At 36.1% G+C, this 22,749-nt stretch overlaps 3 protein-coding genes across 4 annotated transcripts; 1 reads left to right on the top strand and 2 right to left on the bottom strand.

The window, feature by feature from the left end:
* Positions 1-1,416: 1,416 nt before the first annotated feature.
* LOC121254667 (integrin-linked protein kinase 1-like) lies at positions 1,417-9,691 on the bottom strand. Its single transcript, XM_041154790.1, has 10 exons — positions 9,299-9,691; positions 5,875-5,991; positions 5,235-5,329; positions 4,396-4,516; positions 4,206-4,285; positions 3,810-3,869; positions 3,432-3,553; positions 3,249-3,334; positions 3,043-3,158; positions 1,417-1,855 (listed from the first exon to the last, which is right to left on the bottom strand). Exons 4-10 carry the CDS (start codon positions 4,420-4,422, stop codon positions 1,729-1,731), a joined length of 618 nt encoding a protein of 205 aa, XP_041010724.1. The 5' UTR covers positions 4,423-4,516; positions 5,235-5,329; positions 5,875-5,991; positions 9,299-9,691; the 3' UTR covers positions 1,417-1,728.
* Positions 9,692-11,235: 1,544 nt separating this feature from the next.
* On the bottom strand, positions 11,236-16,332 carry LOC121254666. Of its 2 annotated transcripts, XM_041154789.1 has the most exons (6): positions 15,732-16,332; positions 12,527-12,626; positions 12,303-12,438; positions 11,929-12,024; positions 11,690-11,854; positions 11,236-11,433 (listed from the first exon to the last, which is right to left on the bottom strand). In XM_041154789.1, the coding sequence occupies exons 1-5, from the start codon at positions 16,111-16,113 to the stop codon at positions 11,717-11,719; spliced, it is 852 nt and encodes a 283-aa protein (XP_041010723.1). In that variant the 5' UTR covers positions 16,114-16,332; the 3' UTR covers positions 11,236-11,433; positions 11,690-11,716. The 2 variants fall into 2 exon arrangements, with proteins under 2 accessions (XP_041010723.1, XP_041010722.1); XM_041154788.1 differs by lacking the exon at positions 11,236-11,433 and having other exon boundaries at positions 11,560-11,854; positions 15,732-16,331.
* Positions 16,333-18,714: 2,382 nt separating this feature from the next.
* LOC121255030 (aspartic proteinase-like) lies at positions 18,715-19,564 on the top strand. Its single transcript, XM_041155326.1, has 3 exons — positions 18,715-18,852; positions 18,984-19,048; positions 19,399-19,564. Exons 1-3 carry the CDS (start codon positions 18,751-18,753, stop codon positions 19,562-19,564), a joined length of 333 nt encoding a protein of 110 aa, XP_041011260.1. The 5' UTR covers positions 18,715-18,750.
* The last annotated feature ends 3,185 nt before the right edge of the window (positions 19,565-22,749 follow it).

Genomic DNA, 22,749 nt, shown 5'->3' with positions numbered 1-22,749 from the left:
AGATGAGAAATCTATAAAATAATAGTGAGATGGTTTGTAAATAGTAGTAAAATAGTTTGAGTTAATATTTTTATTGAGTTTTGGAAAATGAGAGATAAAAAGTTGAATAAAAGTATTATAAAGTTAAAATATTGTTAGAATATAATTTTTTAATATAATTTTTGTTTTGTGATTTGAAAAAAATAAATTTTTTTGTGTTTTATATAGAAATTGAGAAAAGTTGTAATGATTAAATGAAAAATATTAGAGAGAGATTGAAAAGTGTTTGTGTTTGAATAGTGTTTGGATGTTGAGATAAGATGAGACGAGACTAATTGACCATCCAAACGAGGCCTTGATTTCCATATTATGTGTTCTTGGAAGGTTTTTTTTTTTTTTTTTTTTTTTTATCAGTACCTTCTTGGAAGTTCTTCACATATGTTTATACCCACAATAGCATTTAGAGGAGACATAAAAATTAGTAAACAATGGATGCTTTCATAATCATCAGCCTCGTAATTGATCAACTTGTTGCATGGCAAGATAGCATCAAACCCTTTCAAATAAATTGTCCAAAGGCACCATATAATCTTGGTTTAACTAAGGCTCAAAAAAAGCTTTTAATTTAAGCCGATTCAAATTGTATCAATAAGAAATCGAATTGATTTTAGTGAATATTTTTATTGTTTACTAAACTGCTTCAATCAGCTGATTTTGACTGATTTGAGTCTATTCTAACCAATTCAAAATTGTATTTTTTTAAAACTGTCTAATAATTGTGTTTTTTTTAATCAAAGAAAAATTGAAAAATAAAACATAAAGTTCCCATTTCAATATTAAATTTGTGGTTGCAAATAAAATATTACATTTATCATGTGCTTATAAGTTAATTAATGGTCTTTATCTTCTTCAGCAAAAAGAAATGTCGACATTTGAGGTTAAATACATGAATTCCAAGTTTATTCGAAACTATTTAGATTTCATATAATATTTTTATTAAAGCCAGTCAATGAATTTTGTGGGTTTCAGAACTTGCATCAAGAAAATTATAAAATCTGATCCATCTTCATTAATATATTTAATTATTGCACACGGGTTTTGTGCTAAACAATCTCCCTAAAAATGTTTAAAGTTGTTTAGATTACAAACATAATTGGTAGAGCTAATTAATCGTTCTCGGCTACTAATTACTAGACACCAAGTACAAGCTCCAACTGTCAAAATTAACAGCAACAAAAATACACAAAATCTTCACTTTCAGCCAAATACATCCTTTACACAAAGGATATGGGGGCTTAACCCCCACATCTAACTGTTAAAAGAGAACGCCTACAGAGCAGATATACTAGATGTTGCATGTTCTCTACTCTCAAATCCACTTCGGTACCAAAAACAAATTACAATTAAACGATAAAAAAAAAAAAGAAGCAAAGAGAATTAAGGTCAAAGGATGAGAAGTTTCTTTCTTCATATATGCCAATTTGGACGAGACTCTTAAAACGGGGTTGTTCACATCGAGATAATTGTAGAAAGTGAGAAAATTAATCAACATCACCATCTATCCGTTCATGACAAGATTCCAAACAGAATATTGGTAACCTGATCAGTAGTAGCTATTTCCTTGCCAACGACCAGTTTGGGTCTATTCACAATCCCCATCTGCTCTCGATCGGAGGCAGCACAGGAGAAGACCGGTAGAAATGGCAAATATATTATCTACTAACTGATCACACAAATTGGTCTTGGATATCATGTATTGAATAGGCTCCAGTGATGGTCAGTTGGTAGATTTTCCTTTATCTTTTCAAGCCTCTTGAGGATTTCCAAGAAAGAAGGTCTTTGGTTCATGTCAGCAGCCCAGCACTGCTCGGTTAACCTAAAACCATTCAGTACTAATGGAGATCAGAATAATTTCTAAAAAGCTTTTTGACTAATCTATCAACACAATAGTAAGTAATCAAAATATAAAAAATATCAATATCCTAATTGCATATTGAGCAACATGAATAGTTTTGGCCAAAAAGATTACAACAATGTTGAATAGGACCACTAAGGGGATACTTGGGAAATGAGATGAGATGAGAAATCTATGAATAGTATTAAAATGGTTTGAGTTATGATATTTTATGGAGTTTTGAGAAATGAGAGAGAAAAAGTTGAAAAAAAATATTATAAAGTTAAAATATTGTTAGAATATAATTTTTTAATATAATTTTTGTTCTGGGATTTGAAAAAGTTGAATTCTTTTTTGTGTTTTGTTTTTGGAAAAGTTGAATTTTTCCAACATTGGCATCTCCAGATTCTTAAATCCCCATACAAAATATAATAAACATTGGCATCTCCAGATTCTCCACCCGAAGGATGGTAGGGGTGGGGCAGAGAGGGTAGGAGCAGAATGAGGTGTAATAGGTTGTATGATGCACCATATAGCCAATTTGCTATATTAATCAATATTTTTACCAAATAAGATATCAAAGGCTTTGCTCAAACATGCAGCACAAAATGTGGACAAGAGAAAACAAAAAGGAATAAAAACAGATAGCAAATTGGATGAAGGGAAAACAACAACGAGAAGAATGAAAGCCATCCCGAGCCAACTAATCATTGCATAAGGAGACATTAGTTAAGTTAAAAGAGTTACAAGGACAAGAGAGATGGTAAATAACTTGGAGCATGGCCGTGAAGACGACAAGATGGCCATGAGGGAGGGAGGGAGCCGGAGTCAAACAACCACAAAATCATGGATTCAATTCAATTGATTGATCAGAGAAAGAAAGAAACAAAACAGGATCCAACTCCTCAATGACCTTTTGATCAACAGCAAATTATGGCAAACTTAGGCCTCGTTTGTTTTCGCAGATGAGATGAGATGAGTTGAGATTAAAGTTAAAAGCTGAATAAAATATTGTTAGAATATATTTTTTTAATATTATTTTTATTTTGGGATTTGAAAAAGTTGAAATGTTTATTTTATTTTTTGTTGGACTTTGGAAAAATTGTAATGATTAGATGAAATGAGATGAGATGAGTTGAGAGGAGTTGTGAAAACAAACGAGGCCTTACTCTTTCAGTTCAGGGATGTATCCTTTTGAGCGAAATGTAGGCCTGTGTCCTTCAGCCACATATTTGGCTGCTTCATAAGGCTCATGATTTGAAAGTGGCGGGTCCCCTTCAAGCATCTGAACCAGTTTGGGAATGTCATGAATTAGAAATAATGTCAAACACTTGTATGTCTTAACTCGAACCCTGTATAGAGAAAGTAGCATTACCTCATACAGTATCATGGCAAAAGAGAACACATCAACCTTCTTATCATATTTCCGATGCTTGAAAACTTCAGGAGCCATATACCGGTCTTTCATTTTGTGCCATGCCAAAAAGAATTAAAAAAAAAATTAAACATTCAGTATTGAAATTCCTATATGCTACAACAACTTTGTTAAAACACTCACAGCTTCCAGTCTCTCCGGTCATCTTGTACACGTCATGAGAATTCTGAACCTTGATGAGCTTGCTTAATCCAAAATCTCCAACTTTTAAATGGTCAGCACTGGAATTTACCAGAAGTACATTCCTGAAATTGATAAACAAATTTCAAAAGGTAAAAATGAAAACCCAATATCAAGGTCACTAAAGTTCTTGACAGCAGAAGCCAGAGAAAGAAATAAAAGGTGCCTTTTCAATTGGGTAAAGAAGCAATCCACCTAAGAACAGTAATCTCCTCACTATGAAGATGCATTAAGGGTACTAATTAAAACATAGCATCTTCAGCTACCAGTACAACACAGAATATAGTACGCCCACAAAGATAAGATACAAAATCAACTCACCTTGGTTTTAGGTCCCGGTGAATTATGACATTTGGTTCATTGTGAAGATAAGCCATGCCTCTGCCACATAAGATTTACATAAGATTGGCATAACAACTGAATTCACAGAGGATGCATCTTTTTAGTATATAGTATGATTGCATAAACTCAAATTGGGCATTCAGCAATATGCAACTAATTCTAAATATGTATTGTCACTCAAACTTGCCTTTCCTGGGAAGAAATCTCTGGACAACTCTCTCTCCACACAAAGTTATTTCATACAACCTCAAAAAGGTGTGGCTTAATTGAACTTTCCCACTTATAAGACAGCTTCTATTTACGATGCACAAGTAATCATAACTTGGGATAGAGGTCTGGCATTTTTCTTTAGGCAGGTATAAGAAGTCGAAGTACCTCGCTATGTCCAGTGCAAAGTTGATAGCTGTTGAAGGACTAAGGGAACTTTTTTCCTTGAGATATTGATGAAGATCACCCTATAACGGCATATAAATGCAATAATTAAGTGCTCTGCAAGTACATGTTTCAGATCACTGAAAAAGACTTCTCTCAATTTGAAACACAAAATAACCAGGCATTTGCTCACCCCTCGTAAGTATTCAGTAATTAACATAAGGGGCTTCTTGTCAGTGACAGCTCCGAGAAATTGGACTATATTTGGGTGACGAAGCTTCACTAGCAACTTAACCTCATGTCTGAAGTCCTGACTGAATCAAGAAAGTGCAGAACAGGTGAGTAATTTACATTCTCGATCAAGTAGAAATCAGATTGGTAAGGAAAACTTGATTATAGATAACAAGCACTCGATTAATAATTTTCATGAGGATAGCTGCCCTCCAGACATGTTGACATATGAATAATAAAGGCCTTTCTAATTTCAATAGACACACCATTTATTGGAAAGAACGCCAGGTAAATCATTAAAGAAAAGTTTTTTGGTCCGAATAAAACAACTCACCCATCATTTTGGTTCTGGTTCCATTGTATATTAGAACAGTTCATAATAAATCTACAGCCACAACTCAACTCAACTATGCCTTACTCCCAGCTACTTGACGTTATTAGAAGGATCTTATGCCGGTCGGTCCAGACTAGGGGCATATCCCTAGTCATATATTTTCAATGTCAGTCAGGAATGCCCCAACTCATATCTCAATAGGATCCATGCTTCATAGGAGGTGAAAAGTTATGTGCTGGCTGTCTACCTGCCATAACCCTCTGCCTTTATCCAGGCTTGAGACTCACTATCTAAAAGGATATAACATTTAAGCATGACTTAAGCAAGTTACTTCAAGAATATACATGCAGATATACAGAGGAAAGATTGTACCATGTCTCCAAAATAATCAGCTTATACAGGATTAAATAAAACAAACGAATAACAACCCCTCTATATGAAAATGTCATAAGAAAAATGGATCTTACATCACCAATCTGTCATCTGAAAGTGATGGGAGAATGCGTTTGATTGCTACAGGTGTTCCACGCCAATAGGCTTTCAAAATCTCACCAAAAGATCCCTGCTAGCATCAATCATCATCAGTTAAAAGCATGTCTGACAAATGGACTAAAAAAACACACCAAGAGCTGAACTAGATTCAAGTGCAAACAAAATGACCAAAAAGTCCAAGGCACACCAGACCAACAGAGTGAACTACGAGAAAGTACCAAATACAGATGAAATTATTTTAGCCCAAAGAATCATCTCGGCACGATGGCACTTTACCTAGCTAGGGGAAATGAAGTATAGGGTACAGGTGGAATAAAATTATGTGATTGGTATGGGGGTTCCTAAATCAATATCTCACAAGGCAGAATCTAGAAACTCTTGAAAATACAATTAGATTCTGCCTGCAGTAAAATAGTAGACAGAAAATCCTAGTCATTGTATTTGAGGAGAACCATCAGGCTCAGTTTAAAGAAGACAAATAAGAGACTTTTAAATATCATAGTGTACTTATCAAAAAACAAAAAAAATATCATAGTGTACCTATTTGGAACAGATTATTTAACTGGCCCTTATATAGTTTGCTCGTTACCAATCTTAAAAGAAATAAAATCAAACCTTTCCAATAATAGCTGAGTTTGAGAAGTCCAGTTCAGAAGGGTCAATTTCCCAGTCACACTTGTTTGGCAGAGGGGGTGGAACGGGCTTTGGTTCAAAATGGCTTCCATTTTGGCCCTACAGCATGAATAATCAAAATTAGAGCCTGTGAAAGAAAATAATATAAAACACTTATAAACAAGTCTTCATGAAGTAATATGATATAGGTCGCATTGATATTGAGCCAATTTAAATTCATCATAAGAGCATAAACAACAAATAAGAGAGTGCATTTCCATGGTGAAGCAAATTAGTCAGATATGACTTGTAAATTGTTTTCACATCTATGAGGAAACAACTCTACACATATTGATATTGAAGCTTGATACAAATATAATGCCGTGCCTTGTTATCCAACTTCCATTTGAAAACTAGTAAAAAACACGGTAAGGACATCATCATATTTGAAGGTTCATAGCCAAACACCACCAGACATTATTTTTTTTTTTTATCGGTAAACAAGATTTTATTGATCATAAAATGTGATATCCCATATGATAAGGATAAGAGTAGGTGATGCATGAGATCCCACATTGCTTGGGAATTGGAAGTTCTTGCTCTTTATAAGGTTCTAATGGGGCTCCAATTGTATCATTGACTAGTCCTTTCGGAGTATAAGTCATGTGGTTTGGGCCTTCCATTAGAGCATTACAAATGGTATCAGAGTCTATCCCAACCAGAAATGTGGGGCTTGAGCCGTGCCACCTACAACGCAGGCCCAACGAGGACGTCGAGAATTTAAAGGGAGTATATTGTGATATCTCATATAATAAAGATAAGGGTAGGTGGTGTATGGGTCTTGAATTTCGTATCGTACAATATTCCGTTTCTGTTGCGTAGCCGGTACAGAGAAGGGTACAGTTTCGTACCGGTCATAATTTCGGCCCGTACTGGCCTATATTTCACCTGTATCGGCCGATATTTCAGCCTTTAGTTTTTTTTTCTTTTTCATTTCTTCAAACTGCAAGCTCGTTTTTTGACTCCTAATTCAGACCAGACTATTTATAATTTATATATATATTTATATATAATTTATTCATATATAGACTATTCTGAAACGGTACCAGTACCGAAATATCTCGTTTCAATGCTTCGACCAAAACGGTCACCGGTACGGTATTCAAAACATTGGTATGGGATCCCACATACTTGGGAAGGAAAAGTTCTTACTCTTTATAAAGTTCCAATAGGACTCCAATTGTGTCATTGACTAGTTCTTTTGGAGTATAGGCCATATGGTTTGGGCTTTCCATTGTGGTGTTACATAAAATAGACAAAGCCCTAAGTATATGGGACATACACAAGAGCATCGCTTATGCAATCATCAGTAGACATTATTACATGCTCATTCCGATGGAAGACAACTTAGTCAGTCCAAAGTCAAACAATTTTGGACCAACTAATGAAACAGAACTACTTTCATAATTTCCCAAGCAAACCAAAGTTCTTCTCGCCCTATTCTTCTCAAACATAAATCATATATTAATGATCAATCTAACCCTGAAAAATGTCGAATACTCGATTGTATAGTTAAAGGATTAGGTTTGTTTTAATCTTAGCCAAGCAAACCAAAGTTCTTCTCCCCCTTCTCTTCTCAAACATAAATCATATATTAATGATCAATCTAACCCCGAAACGTGTCGAATACTCAATTGTATAGTTAAAGGTTTAGCTTTGTTTTAATCTTAGGTGTGGGATTTTTTTGTAAACCCTAAGGTAGTTTGTACTATGGTATACCTCCTCCATAAGTGAGGACTACTAATAAAATTGAGGGTACTATCCTCTTAAAAAATAGTGTCTAATATCCAATTATTTATAACTTGATGTGATGAAATACTTATAATGATGTTATGCTGCAATACAAGTGCTTAATGGAACCCAAAATCCCTAAAACGTCATGACCTCAATTTATCCTTGATGGCAATACATGCAACAGACAACAAGTTTCCAATAAACACACCTCTGGAGAAACCAGAGTATAACTTTTGGTTCTCTCTTACTGAAAGAAAGCCATGTTAAAATAACTCAGACCGTTCACTAGTTTATTAAGAAGCCTATTTTGTCATTCCATCATCAATCAGATATCATAAAAATGGATCCTCAAAATAAATCTTTGTCAGCCCTTTACCCATAAAGTTACAACACCAATGCAAAGACCACGCACACACACAGATTTATATATATATATATATATATATAGAGAGAGAGAGAGAGAGAGATGTCTGCACTTTTTTGTTATATGTCCATATATGGCCCAAGGATTCACATCCTAGAAAACCGGCTTGCTAGGTGGAGGTGCCCCCAAGCTTATATGCACACATACCATTTAACTCCTAACCAATGTGGGACTATAACATACCCCCACCCTTCAAGACTAACGCCCACGTTGGTCGAGCACTATGGGAGGCTTTCACCAAGCTGGGGCAACATGGCCCATCCCACTGAATCCATAGCCGGCCACTCCACAAGCTCAACCCATTAGGCGAGGCAGCATGGGAGCCCACAACCTGCTCTGATACCATTTGTTATATGTCCATATATGGTCCAAGGATTCACATCCTAGAAAACCGGCTTGTTGGGTGGAGGTGCCCCCAAGCTTATATGCACACATACCATTTGATTCCTAACCAATGTGGGACTATAACATTTTCTCTCTCTCTTTTTTTTTTCTTTTGAATTTATCCACCAAAATTAGAGCCCCCATTTCTTTTACTGTAAACAAATTACCGACTACATGCTTTTAGAGAAAGAGAGGGGGAACCATAGGCTTACATAAGACGAGCCACCGTACGATTTTAACAGCTCAATCATGATATGCTTTTTAGCTCCTTCGGCATCAGCTAAAGGCTGTCATAAGAGAAACTCCAGCTAATTAATCATCTGATGCCAAATACAATGAAATAAAAACAATAAAACTCTTATGCAAGTCTTATGTTAGCACTTTTTTCTTTTTTATGGGCAAACCTAATGTTAATACTTCACCGTCATACTACTTGTTTCTTGCTCATGATAAAGGTCCAGCGACTGGAAGCCGAAAGGAAATTTGTACTTTTAGAGTTACACAGTTTATTCACTTGCAATTCTATTTTCAGATGGACAACAGACGAATGCATTAATAATTTGTCTGACCCCAAGCTTACTGACTCACACAACTCTACACTCCTTGACTTAAGCTTCTCCCAAATTTATCGTGTATTTTGCACCAGCTTTTATGGATACGCTCCTCTCAAATAACTAGAACTAATAAATTATACTCGCACTGGTTGTTTGGAAAAGCCTAGAAAAGTGAAAAAGAAAATCGAATGTAAAAAAAAAAAAAAAAAAAAAAAAAAAAAAAGAAACGAAAGAAGGGGGAAACAAAAGCAGTGATTTAAAAGAATTTTACGGTGTTCTTCCAGCGATCTTGGGCGTTGACGTCGGCGCCATACTCGATCAAGCACTTAGCAACGTCGATCCAGCCGTGGAGAGAAGCGACGTGGAGCGGGGTGCGGCTGTCGTAATCTCTGGCATGAACGAGGGAGCGATCTTCTTCGAGAAGCTTGCGGACCGCAGCGGGGTCGTTCTGGTGGGCGTGCCAGAGAATCAGGGAGGTTCGGCTCACCCTCGCCTTCTCCTTCTCCTTCTCCTTCTGCTTACCCTTGTCCGAGGTAGAGCTTCCCTTACCACCGGCGGCCTCGCCTCCGGAGGGGCGTCCGAGCTCATCACCAGCGATCGGATCGGATAGGAACTGAACCGTTCGCTTGACTGAGTGAATTCGGTTAGAAGTTTTTTTATTCTTTTAATTTATAATTATTGGTGCGTTGGAATCTGTTTTATAAAAAAGTGGGAAAAGACTGAGTGGGGGCGGCTAAATTGTTAGTTTTGTGTCCGTTAGTCCGGTTTTACTTTTTCAACAGAATCTTATTCAGATCCTCTTTCTTTCTTTACTTTTATTTCTATTCTTCTCGCATTATCTTTTAATTATCGATTTTTTTAAATATCAACAGTACAATAAAATTATGTCATTTTGATAATAATATTGAATGTCGGGAGGTAATGTTTTAATATTCAAGCCAAATAATATTACGAATCCAATAAATAAAGAATTTAATTAGTTTAATATTACAAATTTTTTGAATTAATCGTTAAGTTTTTAACTAATAATATTAAAAAAAAATCTATTCATCCCAACTCTCATCATCATATTATATGACATTAAATGATAGATTTACAAGGTAAATATAATAAATAATTTCCAATCACCTAATGTCATATCATAGGATGATAGAAATTAGGATGATAAGTAACATTACTCATAATATTATAATAAAAATAATGTTACGACGCGAAGGGACGATCTATATTTGATGCACCAAATCTGAATATAGAGCAAAATCAAATAAAACTGGAAGTCAAGTAAAATATAATTCAAGCCTAATTAGAGTATTAGTAGTGGACTCAACAAAGTTTGGTCAAAATTTATCTAAAGAATTCACTTTTATAAATTTAGCTAGCCAATTTTCAACATCAAATAACAGACTCTCCAAATCTATCACTATTCTATTAAAATATTAATTTTGACATTTTCATTTATTTTAATTATAATTGTAATTTGAATATTTATTCGTTATTAAAAAAATACACATTAATTTTCTAAAGTTCATATTAGACTTTAAAAGAAAAAATTGGTATCAACTGATCATAATATTGTAGAACTAAAATTTGAAGCACTCCAGCAATGTGATGCCACATCATTGAAATGATGACTGATAGAGACTGGCTGCCTTTTGTGGTTGAATTTGAGATTTGGGCGCTTCATGTTTTTGAGATAGAGATGAATTTTCTAGAATTGTGAGTTCGTACAAAACGAATAGGACACAGGAGAGTGAATTTTTTATGCCAAATTAATATTTGGCCAGCAACTTGGACTCAACAGATTTAGCCAATGAAAATTATCAAAGTTAAAAATATTATAGATTTGTTGAGTCTACTACAGTAAATTTTTATGCAATCTAGTTAAACATTGGCCAAAATATAAATTTGTTGAGTCTACTACTAGAGCTCTGAGCATAACTTGTTGCTCATTGCTATTCTTTTGCCATTGAGGCTTTGTTTGGATGTCAATATCACATCATTAATCCGTCTTAAACCAATTATTGATGTGACCCACTACTTTTTTAACTTTATATGAAAACTTAAATTCATATTAACTACTTCATACATTCAAACACATATATCAATTTATTTACATTAAAACAATCTCAATGAGACCTATAAAATATTATCATTCACAGATCAACTCAAATCATTTAAGATCACATCAACATCCAAACGTAGTCTAAGTCTTCCAATAATTCATCAGAAAAAAGAAGAGTCCTCAAATATTATTTCGTTGCGGACCTTGTGGCCGTTAAACATGATTGGATTTAACAATAATTAATAGTGCCAAAAGAAATTGTTATGGGCATATCTTTCCGACATATTTCTTTGGAGGTTCTCCAGCCAAATCTGGGCAGCCCTCTAACATGCATGCAAGCCCGCCTGCGGATCAACCATCAAGCACCAAAGGTTTTATGCAGAGAATGTGAAGCTTAAAAGACAAGATCAATGTTGCTTCAACTTGTTCATAAGATATGGAATCATCATGACCTTTGAAGACAAACCAAATTATGCAATTTCCATTCGAGCTTTATAATTCACTTGTAAATTATGAGTATATTCTGTTGGCTAACAAAACTTATATTACATTATCATGTTCCAACCTTCAGCGTTGATAACGTTAGTTTCTCGTACGTACATGTTCTTCCTTCATTCTTTGGGAACTTCACAGCAAATCCTCAGCATCTTCAAGAGACCGCTTCCGTGCCTTGAGGTTGAGCTCAAGGCTCTGAGGTAGAGGTGGTGTCCTCCCACGCCGGAAGAGAACTGCAAGAGCCCTCATTTTCCGACATAGATCAAATACCTGTAGATAATTTAGAAAGTCTTATTATAAAGAACCATATACAGTACCAAATTTGAAGATTGCTCTGTTCTTACTGAGGAGGCTTCTATCTCCGCAACACCTTCACAACCTTGGCCTCTGCCTTGCAGTAAGTCACAATATTTTGCCGCTTCATTTTCATCTTCAAATACCTACAACAATTATGAAGTTTTTGACCATGCAAAAGATACTTGGCCTGCATTGAACCATTCACACTGGAAAGTGACGGGATACAGTGACTGGAGTGACTTGCTTCCGGGTGGGGCGGAAGCAAGTGGGTAATTAGTTCCACAGACGGTGATGGTAGACTTGAGCATTATATTTGAAGTTATCTACAAATAATATATAGGGTCTTGCTCATGTATTCGCATTAGCGAATACTGATCCAATGAAATATGTATTTGAAAACCAAAGCTTAATTATCACTTACTAGCACTCCCTCCCTAATATCCTCCACAAGCATCTGAAACTTTGTCCCGGTTCTTGACTGTTTGGGCTGATTTCCAATTCCAGACGTCCACTTTCCTCCCTTGGAAAACAATAACCCAAGCTCCCTTTCGACTTCACTGTTACAGAAAGAACAAAAAAATTGATCTGGTGCAACAGTAATAACCATCCAAAAGAATGATGGAACTAAACCAAAGGAAAGTAGACCTGCGATTCCTTCGGGTTTTCATAGTGCACAATTGGTTTTCCCTCTGGGCAAGTACATATACAGGCTTTGAAGTTTCTCGCCAAGGGTTGGCATCCAGTACTGTACAATAATAAATGACCGAAAATGAGAAACATTTTGCAGAAAAACAAACATAACATTATATATGAACAGAGCACCAAGAATTGTAGAAATAAAGCCTATCACCATATACAATGCAACGTTTATGAACTATATATGAATGAACGAGTAAAACTTGGAACACTCAAATTTACAAGATAAAAATGGACACTGCATTCTGAGAGAGAGGTACCAGTAACAATGATATATCTCAACCAAAAATGATTGATGATTGAATGGTCAGGATACAACAAAAGATGCCAATGTGTTTAATTTTCCAGTAAATAAGTTACACATAAGCATAACTAGGTATGTATTCAGGAGTGCCCAGAGAAGTAGAAGAAACGGGTATCCGGCTGAGCCAAAGAATTTTGGTACTAAGTACTCAGGAGATCAGTACCTAGTGAAATAGAAAGGAACGGGTATTTCAGCCGAGGCCAAAAAGTTTTGGTGAGGCTTGAACAATAACTAGAATAAAATGACAGAACTGACGTTTGGTCAATCTTATTGCAAACACATCGAAATATCAAAATCCACATGTAATAATAGATAATATGCCAACCGGAAGGTAGGTAATGTTAGAGTGAAATTTATCTAAACCACCATCAACTTTTTCCCTCTTTAAGCAGTCCCCACTTATGTGATACTCCATGTGATATGAATGAGGGTAGATAGTATATGAGATCTCACATTGCTTGAGAATGAGAAGTTCTCGCTCTTTATAAGGTTCCAATAGGGTCCAATTGTATCATTGACTAGTTATTTTGGAGTATAGGTCATTTGGTTTGGACTTTCCATTGGGACGTTACAAATGGTATCAGAGCCTATTCCAACAAAAAATGTGGGGCTTGAACCATGCTACCTACAATGGACAGGCCCGACGAGGACGTCGAGAATTTAAGGGTGGTAGATTGTGATACTCCATATGATATGAATAAGGGTAGGTGGTGTATGAAATCTCACATTACTTGGGAATGATAAGTTTTTCACTTTATAAGGTTCCGATGTGACTCTAATTGTATCATTGACTAGTCCTTTTAGAGTATAGACCATATGGTTTGGGCCTTTTATTGAGGTGTTACAAATGGTATCAAAGCTTATCCCAACTAGAAATGTGGGACTTGAGCTTAGGGCTGGGCTCTGACTCCGACGGAGTCGGAGTGCTCGTTTCCGACCTCCGACTCCGACAAGAGTCGGAGCCAAATTGGAGCTCCGACATAAGATCGGAGCTCGACATGCGCTCGACGTGGCGCTCGAGCGGAACTCTTTTAGAGAGGTTCGCTCGACTTCCGCTCGATATGTAGCTCGAGCGAACCTCTCTGGAAGAGGTTTGCTCGACTTCCGCTCGACATGTCGCTTCGAGCAAACCTCTCTGGAAGAGGTTCGCTCAACTTCCGCTCGACATGTCGCTTGAGCGAACCTCTCTGGAAGAGGTTCGCTCAACTTCTGCTCGACATGTCGATCGAGTCAATGTTCAATACAACGTGTACTCGACTTGCGCTCGACACCTCGCTCGAGCGCAAGTGTACAGTAAAAAAAATTTCGGAGTCGGAATCGGAGCTTCTTGGAGCTCCGACTCCGACTCCGACTCCGAATAGATATTCGGAGCTACTTCGAATTCCGACTCCGAATTCCGATGACTCCGACGAAGTCGGAGTCGGAGTTAGAGCGGAAGTCGGACGGAGTCGGAATTTTCGGAATTTTGCACACCCCTACTTGAGCTATGCCACATACAATGGACAGGCCCGACGAGGCATCTGGAATTTAAGGGGTAGATTGTGATACCCCGTATGATATGGATAAGGGTAGATGGTGTATGAGATCCCACATTACTTGAGAATGAGAAGTACTTGCTTTTTATAAAGTTTCAATAGGGCTCTAATTATATTATTGATTAATTTTTTTAAAATATAAATCATATAATTTGGACTTTTCACTTGAAGGTTACAACTTAACAAGAGGCGAGGTAGTAAGGTGAACTAAGACATCCAGCCCACAAGTAAATATGTTGAGAGGCCTCACGACGTCGCCCCTCGAGATGGAAGAAGCTAAAACATTTTCTTTTTATCTTGTAATAAACCATTCTCTTTTACATTTCTCTTGATGATGGAAAGTGGGGAGGCAGGACATTCAATGCGGCAAACAACACTAAATACAACAAGACAAAATAGTAAGAAGCATTTGGTGCGAAGAGATGCAAAGCATGTGCACTTAATGCGAGGCAATTGGGACATGACACCAAGCACTTAAAAGATCAGACCAAAGGGCTAGGGTATCAAGGATAATCATTAAATACATCCGTGGCTGGAAAGAAAGGGGGATTCCATTGGACACAGTGACCCAAGAATCAAGGGATCCCGCCAATATAAATAGCCCAACAAATGAGGTGAAACTCTTAGCAATTCTGCACATACTAGAATATCCTCTCTGAAGATTACGTGAAGTATCAGAGCTACCCCATGTCGGACACACCCGGAAAGTTTTTTCTTTCTTTGTAGGCATTTCATTGATCTCAAGGTTCACGTCTTTGGCACCGGAAATTGTACTAACATCCCCAAAAGCAGGATGGAGAGGTTCTACTTCTGCCTGCCAGCATTTCTTTATCTTCAGGCAAAATGTATGCATTATTTCAAAAGCATATGTAGTTAAATTTACAAGTTTCAACTTTGTAACTGTGGCCTAAGGGTATATGCCTCTAATTTTAGAGTCAAAATAACCGTTCCTTTACTTTTTGTAAATGTCGAACAAGAATGTTAGAAGATTTGGTGTTATATGGTGCGTGGGATGCTAAATTCTTACTATTAACATAAAATTTTTATCTATAAAAGGGAAAAAATTACTCTTTGATCAGCTGAAAAGAAGCAAATTTTCATAATGCATGATCAAAAGTCAGCACGTCAAGAAGGGGATCCAAAAAGAATTACGGCCTTAATAATGTTTAAATGGTTATATATGAGGCCCGTCGCACGCAAAGGGAAAAGCATTGCATTCCAACCAAATAGCACGCATTAGCAAAAATCACGATCAGGTGCGCCAGCTGGAGCTAAGCACTATAATCAAACGCAACAAATAAGAAGCAAGCAATACCATCGTAGCTGCTGCTATCGAAGGTCTGGTGTAGGTGTCTACGCATGTCGTACGCACGCGACGACATCCGCTTCACGAACTCATCCGAAGTTCCAGGAATGGTACCATCCAGGTCAAGCGCCCTCTCCACGTCCTCTCTTCCGTCTTCGTCGTCGTCTTCTTCATCTGCGGCTCCACTTCTCAGACTACAAGAAACTTCAAGAATTCTCCTTCTGTGAAGTTCTGGAGAGTACGAGAAGCCGAAGAAAGAAGAAGAAGAAACACGACGGTTGTGGGAAGCGGATAAAGAAGCAACGGAGATTCGCCGGCGGCGGCGGCGGCGGAAGATGTCACTGGTGGGAGGGAGAACAATGGAAGGCGAGACGGAGGAGAGAGAATCCATGGATGATGGTTCGATTTTTCTGTAGGTGTGTAGGTTACATGTATATAAATGGGAAGAAAGAACAGCTTGGGAAGAATGGATTGCTGGACTACTCGGTGTGAAAGGCTGCTAATGTGCCTCTTGGGTTTGGTGTGGTGGAATTAGGAAGGAAGGAGACGAAAGGTTTGGGTCCGTCTAGTGAATCTCAGCGTGATATTTTCCCTCCAGTCTGTGGTGGGTACGGCAGAGTTGGGTCTGTGAAACGGACGGGTCAAATTCTGAGAAAAATTATGTGATTTATTTTATTATCTGTTTATATCATTTTTATTATTTAAACGATAAACTTTGATTGATAATATTTAAAATTTAAAATTTATTTTTTAAATTAAATTAAATTATTTTATATTTTAAAGAGTAGTCATGCAAGCCAATGTTCAACCAATAACTGGTGTAGAAGATAAGTTTATTACCATATATCATTGTTTTATGTCTCTTGCATAAAATAATTAACAATGAGTTAAAAATAACATATAATTTTAGCCAAGTATCATTTTCCTTTTATAATTGTTTGATATCATTATCTCTTATTGATTTATTTTATAATTATTTAATACTACGTCAAGAAATAATAAAAAATGATAACTTTGTTCTCATTGCTACTGTAATAATTGGAAATGTCGTTTTATACGTTGGCTCAGATGATTGCCCCTAACGCACCGATGGACCAACGCCTTCGTCTATCACCTGAATTTATTGATTAACGAAGTCGAGTATTTACACTTTAGATCTCATGACTCGACCTGTAGACGGTAATATCGCCACCTTCGAAGACGTGATCTTCTCTTATTCACTCGTACTGGAGAGATCGGCGCAAAAAAATAAAGCCAATTAGGCCTGGTTGTTTAGTGAAAGAGTTTTTCTATATAGTATCAACTGTAGTGGTACACACAATGCGTAGTGATGGCTGCTTCTTTTTTTTTTTCTTTTCAATCAAAATGTGCATTTTGACTCCATTTAAAAATCAGTTCCAGTTTTCATCCCTATTCGAAATCATCCCGTGAGACCACCCTCCCCCCTCGACACCAACCCACTTCAGCATTCTCTACCCAGCGCCTCCCGGCGACACCGTCTCTCTCATCAATGCGACTGAGCGGCACTCCTCCGTCTGCCTAGCCCAGCCCAGCGTCGCCAGCTCGTTGAACGGAGAAAACCAGTCTTGAATCCCGCAAAACCATCCTCTTTCCTCACCACCAACCCGCGTCGGAAAGGTCTTCTCACTGCCAGCTCGAGACGGCTTCCTCGCTGTGAACCCCACGACGCTCCTACATCGACCCAATGCTGCCACTCCACACAAGCTGATTCAACGGACCAAACCAGCGAGAAGTTCCAACAGTGTGCTCTGTTTTTTTCTCAGCTTCATAGGTAAATATTTTCCCATTTTCCCTTCCATACTATTATGTTCTTCATGTGTACATAAAGATTTCATTTTTGTGTTTTCTGAGATAGGTATTGTGGCTTAGGGCATGGAGAAAATCAATGTTCTTTCCAGGAAAACAGGGTTCGTAAACTATTCTTCATGTGTATATAAAGATTTCATTTTTGTGTTTTTTGAGATGGGTATTGTGGCTTAGGGCATGGAGAAAATCAATGTTCTTTTCAGAAAAATAGGGTTTGTAAACTATTGTTTTTTAACAACTTAGGTTTTGAAGACATGATTGGAACTTATTTGTTTTAGCAGGGATTTGTAAATAAATATGTTAATGATATAAACAATGCTGCAAATCAATCCAGTGAGGGTTGGATTCATAATGCATGACATGAGATAGCTGTCTTTACATTAGTTTAGAACTGACTCCATTGCTACTTCTTTCAATTTTGCTTTTTAAATTCTAGACTTGGTGTTGTGAATTTGGCTAAATCTCAAATGGTTGTCTAGGCTGTGAGCCATTGGAGGAGGACTCTATATGCATGCACACTGATATGACTACAGATGTGGGCTAGTGAAATGTTTTGGCAAAAATTCTATGGGTACAAAAAAAGAGCTGGTGAAATTCAAGCAGAAATTCTAGATGATGCTGCCTGTTTCATTTATTAATTAGCTGGTCTTTGTAGAGGATGTATGAGGTTGTCCTCTTTGTTAATTAGCTAGTCTTTCCTACATGCTATCATTAACAGTCTTCCAATCTTTTGGTTATCTTTATTTGGACAGTTAGCTGTTGGATGGAACATTGTAGGTATGAAGCGTTTACCAACAAGTTTATTTTCTTTTTCTAGTTTTTCCCCATGTTATTATTTGGGACAATCTCTTTTTTGGACCTCTTATGTTTCTTGGTATATTTAGGTGTATTTGTTCTTATGATTTTCATTCCCTGTGTCAGTACACGCTATTTTCTGGTATGATGCCTCTGCTCATATGGTGAGTTTCTTTTTGTCATTTTTTCCTCTATTTTCCCCTTTCATCTCCTCAATATAATATAAATAAAATGCACTGCTTTGTTCACACTATATCAAGGTTACTCCAGATGTTATTTAACTTTACCATAAATATGTTCTTGTACATGCATAAATATGTTCTTGTTGTCCTAAAGGCTTGTATTATTATATATACATGCTTCTACTTCAAATATATGATGGTTTTTCTTGCAGACTGTGATTACCATGATAAATCATGCAATTGGAGCCTCTGGAGTTGTTAGTCAGCAATGCAAGGCAATTGTCGAGCAGTATGGACAAACCATTATTGATTTGCTTTTAGCCGAGGTAAATACTTGCATTTTATTATGTTCTGATTTATGTTTCCCTATCAGATAAAATTTATGTACCTCTTTGCAAAATATTCTTGTTATTCTACTATTAAATTGATTTCCAGCCTTCATATTTCTATATAACATGCAAACCCAAAGAAGATCTGCTCCCATATTGGCTTGTGCTCCTTTGATGGTTCCCGTGGTGTTAGGTCAAACCAATATTCTTATAATCTTTTAGCTTTTCAACATTCTCTGCAATGATTTTATAATTATCCTTATTGATAATTTTAATTCCATTACCTGTTACCTACTGCATCATGAACTTTTGATGGTACCCATGTTGGCTGTCGCTAGGTTGGGCACAAAAGATTTTCTGTTGACATAATTCTTGTGTTTCTGTCACTCTCTTGTGATGCTTATGGTTATTCCTAGTTTCTTTTTTTCATTTTTTTTTTGGGTAAAACTCATATACATTTTGATTGATTTATTTATTTATAATACTTAGCTAGACATGGATGTTAGATGATGAACCTGTTGGTTTATGAATGTCTTTGCACAGTACGGGCATCAAGATTGTAGTGGATGAGAGCAGCGGCAAAGTTTCTAGCGGAATTTGTGATGCCATGTGCCCTGCTTGTGAGATGGTTGTTGCTTGGATGCAAAACCAGATAAAGCAGAATCAAACACAAGATGTGCTAATCTTGCCATCATCATGGCCAATATAACATTATAAACAAATATTTGTTGCTTATGGTATGCACTAGAGTTGCTGATTTGGAGCAGGCAATTTTGTCACTATTTTATTTGATACCAATGAGAATGGATGGTATATATCTGGATACACCTACAGGAGAGTCATATTCATATGAAAGCTCTGTTTAGTGAAAGCTTTGTATAATTTACTTGTACTTCTTGCCGAATTGTAGTATACATAAGTGCAAGAATTGTATGTATTTACTCTTTTTTTTTTTTTTTTTTGGACTGTTGGAATCAGATATTCCCTTTGGCAAATAACTATGGTAGCATACGGCATCACATAAAGTTTATTTATGTGAGCTCAAGTGGGTCATATTTTAAACAGGTTGAGCAATGTCAATACGAGAGGGAACACAACCTATTTCTTTCTCAAAATTTCGGTCACTGTATAAAGACATCTAATAAATGCATAATCTCAATGATCACCAATAATCTCCACAGGAACCCTCAGCCCCCCTTGCGTGACAATCTCAAAAAAAAAAAAAATCTACATAGACTTGTGTTGCTTTAATTATAAATTAAATTATCATAGTCGATCAACTACATAAGACTTGGCAAAAGTTTTCAAAAAAGAGAGAAGTGCACAACCTGTTTTCATTACACAGGTTGATTTAGCAACATAGAATTTACAAGATTTTCATCAAAATCTAATCTATACAACGTGCAAAAAAGTCTAGGACAACACTTTATCATCACGAACTTGTAACTAATGATGTTGTGTCCCTTTTTAGTTGAACTTTGATAAACTTTTCCGGGTAATTTAGTCTGGCTGTTCCTGCAATTCAACTGGAAATATTATAATTAATTATAATTGATATAACAAAACACGCTTCTTCATGAGTCAACATAACATTTGTACCTATCAAAAGGTTGTTGCTCTTCCCACCATGTCACAATTATTACTGTGTGGAACTCCTGCACTTGTAAAAATGAGTAAACCATTTCAAATACTCATGTCTGTATGTTTTAACAAAACACTCTTCTTCTCGATATAACTCTGAACTTGGACTTGATGATATTGTGTCCCTTTAACCTGAACTTGGAATAATGATATCTAAGTGAACTCACACCTTGGTCAACAATTGAAAATTTATTAACATTATGCAAATAATAATTGATGAAAACATTTGAAAATTTGAAAATATTTCCCCTAGATGCAAGTCCAAGACTAAAATTTAACTCAAGATGCTCCACATTTCTTCCCGAGCCTCTCCAAAGTTACTTAACACTTTAAAATTTTGAAGGTATCTGTTAGATTGTTTCCCTCCATTTTCAAAGATAATTATTGGTAATGTGAGAATAGAATGATCTACATGGGGTCAGAGACGAATTCCAAACAGAAATCTCAACAAACACTTATCTTAAACTTTGTACAAACACTTTGATTTGAACAAACCCGACTAGAGTCCCATGGTGATGCACCATCCATAGCCTACGTTCGTGATTCAAAGCAATATATGTCCAATACGGCACATATATATATATATATATATATCTATATACATGACCAAAATCAAGATATACAACATACCCAAGAGGTTACATTGCACCACCCTCCACTAAAATCTGATTTGTTTTAGCTTTTTCCACCTTCAATAATAAACTAAAACTAGATAGGATAGAATGCAACCTCTAATCTCTAGCTAATACTATATATACATCATCCAAAAATAACTCCATTAATTTCTAACAAAATACCATTAATTTACAGCTCATATAACTAAACCCTAAAGGAAAAAAGAGATGTTGTAAACACAGAGAAAAAAAAGAAATGTATGACTAAACCCTAGAATCACAGGAAAAAAAGGAGTAATACATGGAAAAACTTGAAGAATATTATTTACAAGAAATGATAGGGCTTCACGTCGATGGATTGAGGGCTTCAATCTGAGTGTGTCGAACTCGCAGAGAAGAAGAAAAAACCTTAGAGAAGAAGAAGAAGAAATCTCAGAGAAGAAGAAAAAGGAAGAAGAAGAAGAAATCGTTAGGATCACCTGCGAACTCCAAATCGCAGTGCAGAGGAGCTTGGGGCTTCAGGGGAGGAACTTGAAATCTCAGTGCAGTGTAGAGGAACTCGGGAAATCACAGTGCAGTGCAGAAGAACTCTGGAAATCACAACGCCGTCTCTCTTAGAAGCTCAGGGGGTGGGGGGAGAAGAAGGCAAGAAACGAGAAGGGAGAAGAGGAAAAAAGAAACAGGGAGGGAGGAAGAAAGGTAAACGCGGGGAGATGGGGAGAGAGGAACGAAATGGACGAAATGAAAATTCAAAATGTGTGCAAAATGGTGGGAGCCCCGCGTTTCGACACGTAATGTGTGCAATTTGGATGTAGCAAACAATGGCTGCTACCAAGCATTTGTCTTAGTGAAATTATCTTACCTCATCGAATTATTATAATTTTCTCAAACTTCTAAATAAAATACAATAAACAATGCAATTTTTTCAAATTTTAAAACAAAAATAATATTAAAAATTTATATTCTAATAATATTTTATTCGACTTTCATTTCATCTCATCTCTACTTATTATCCAAACCAGGTCTTAGTGTGTCATCGCTAAATACGAGAACCAAAATTCATAGCCTTGTAGTGCATGTGAATGGTTTTTCAAAAAAATAAAGCCAATTAGGCCTGATTTGTTTAGTGAAATCATCTCATCTTATCTAATCATTATAACTTTTTCAAACTTAAAAAAAAAAATACAATAAACAATTGACAAAAATTATATTAACAATTATATTCTAATAATATTTTATTCAACTTTCATCTCGTATCATCTCATATCAACTCATTATTCAAACCAGGCCATAATGTGTCATCGCTAAATAAGAATACTCTCATTAGAATAACCAAAGCCAAACCTAAGTTTTAGCTAATATGAAATGAATTTGACTTTGACTATTTCATTCACATCAAATCCATATATTGAATTATTCATTTATTCATTATATAATAATAAAATAATATGAGATGAATTTGACTTTAATTATTCCATTCACATCAAATCTCCACATTTGATTATCAATTTATTCATTATATAATAATAAAATAATATTAATTTAATTTTTTTAATTATTAATTTATTTAATTTTATCATATTTTACCATTTAATTAGTAATTATATTCTAATTAATTAGTAATCATATCCAGAATTTG

The sequence above is a fragment of the Juglans microcarpa x Juglans regia genome, chromosome 3D, assembly GCF_004785595.1.
Source record: "Juglans microcarpa x Juglans regia isolate MS1-56 chromosome 3D, Jm3101_v1.0, whole genome shotgun sequence".
NCBI classification, from domain to species: domain Eukaryota; kingdom Viridiplantae; phylum Streptophyta; class Magnoliopsida; order Fagales; family Juglandaceae; genus Juglans; species Juglans microcarpa x Juglans regia.
The sequence above is the reverse complement of the archived record's forward strand: the minus strand, read 5'-3'. Positions and strand labels throughout refer to the sequence as shown.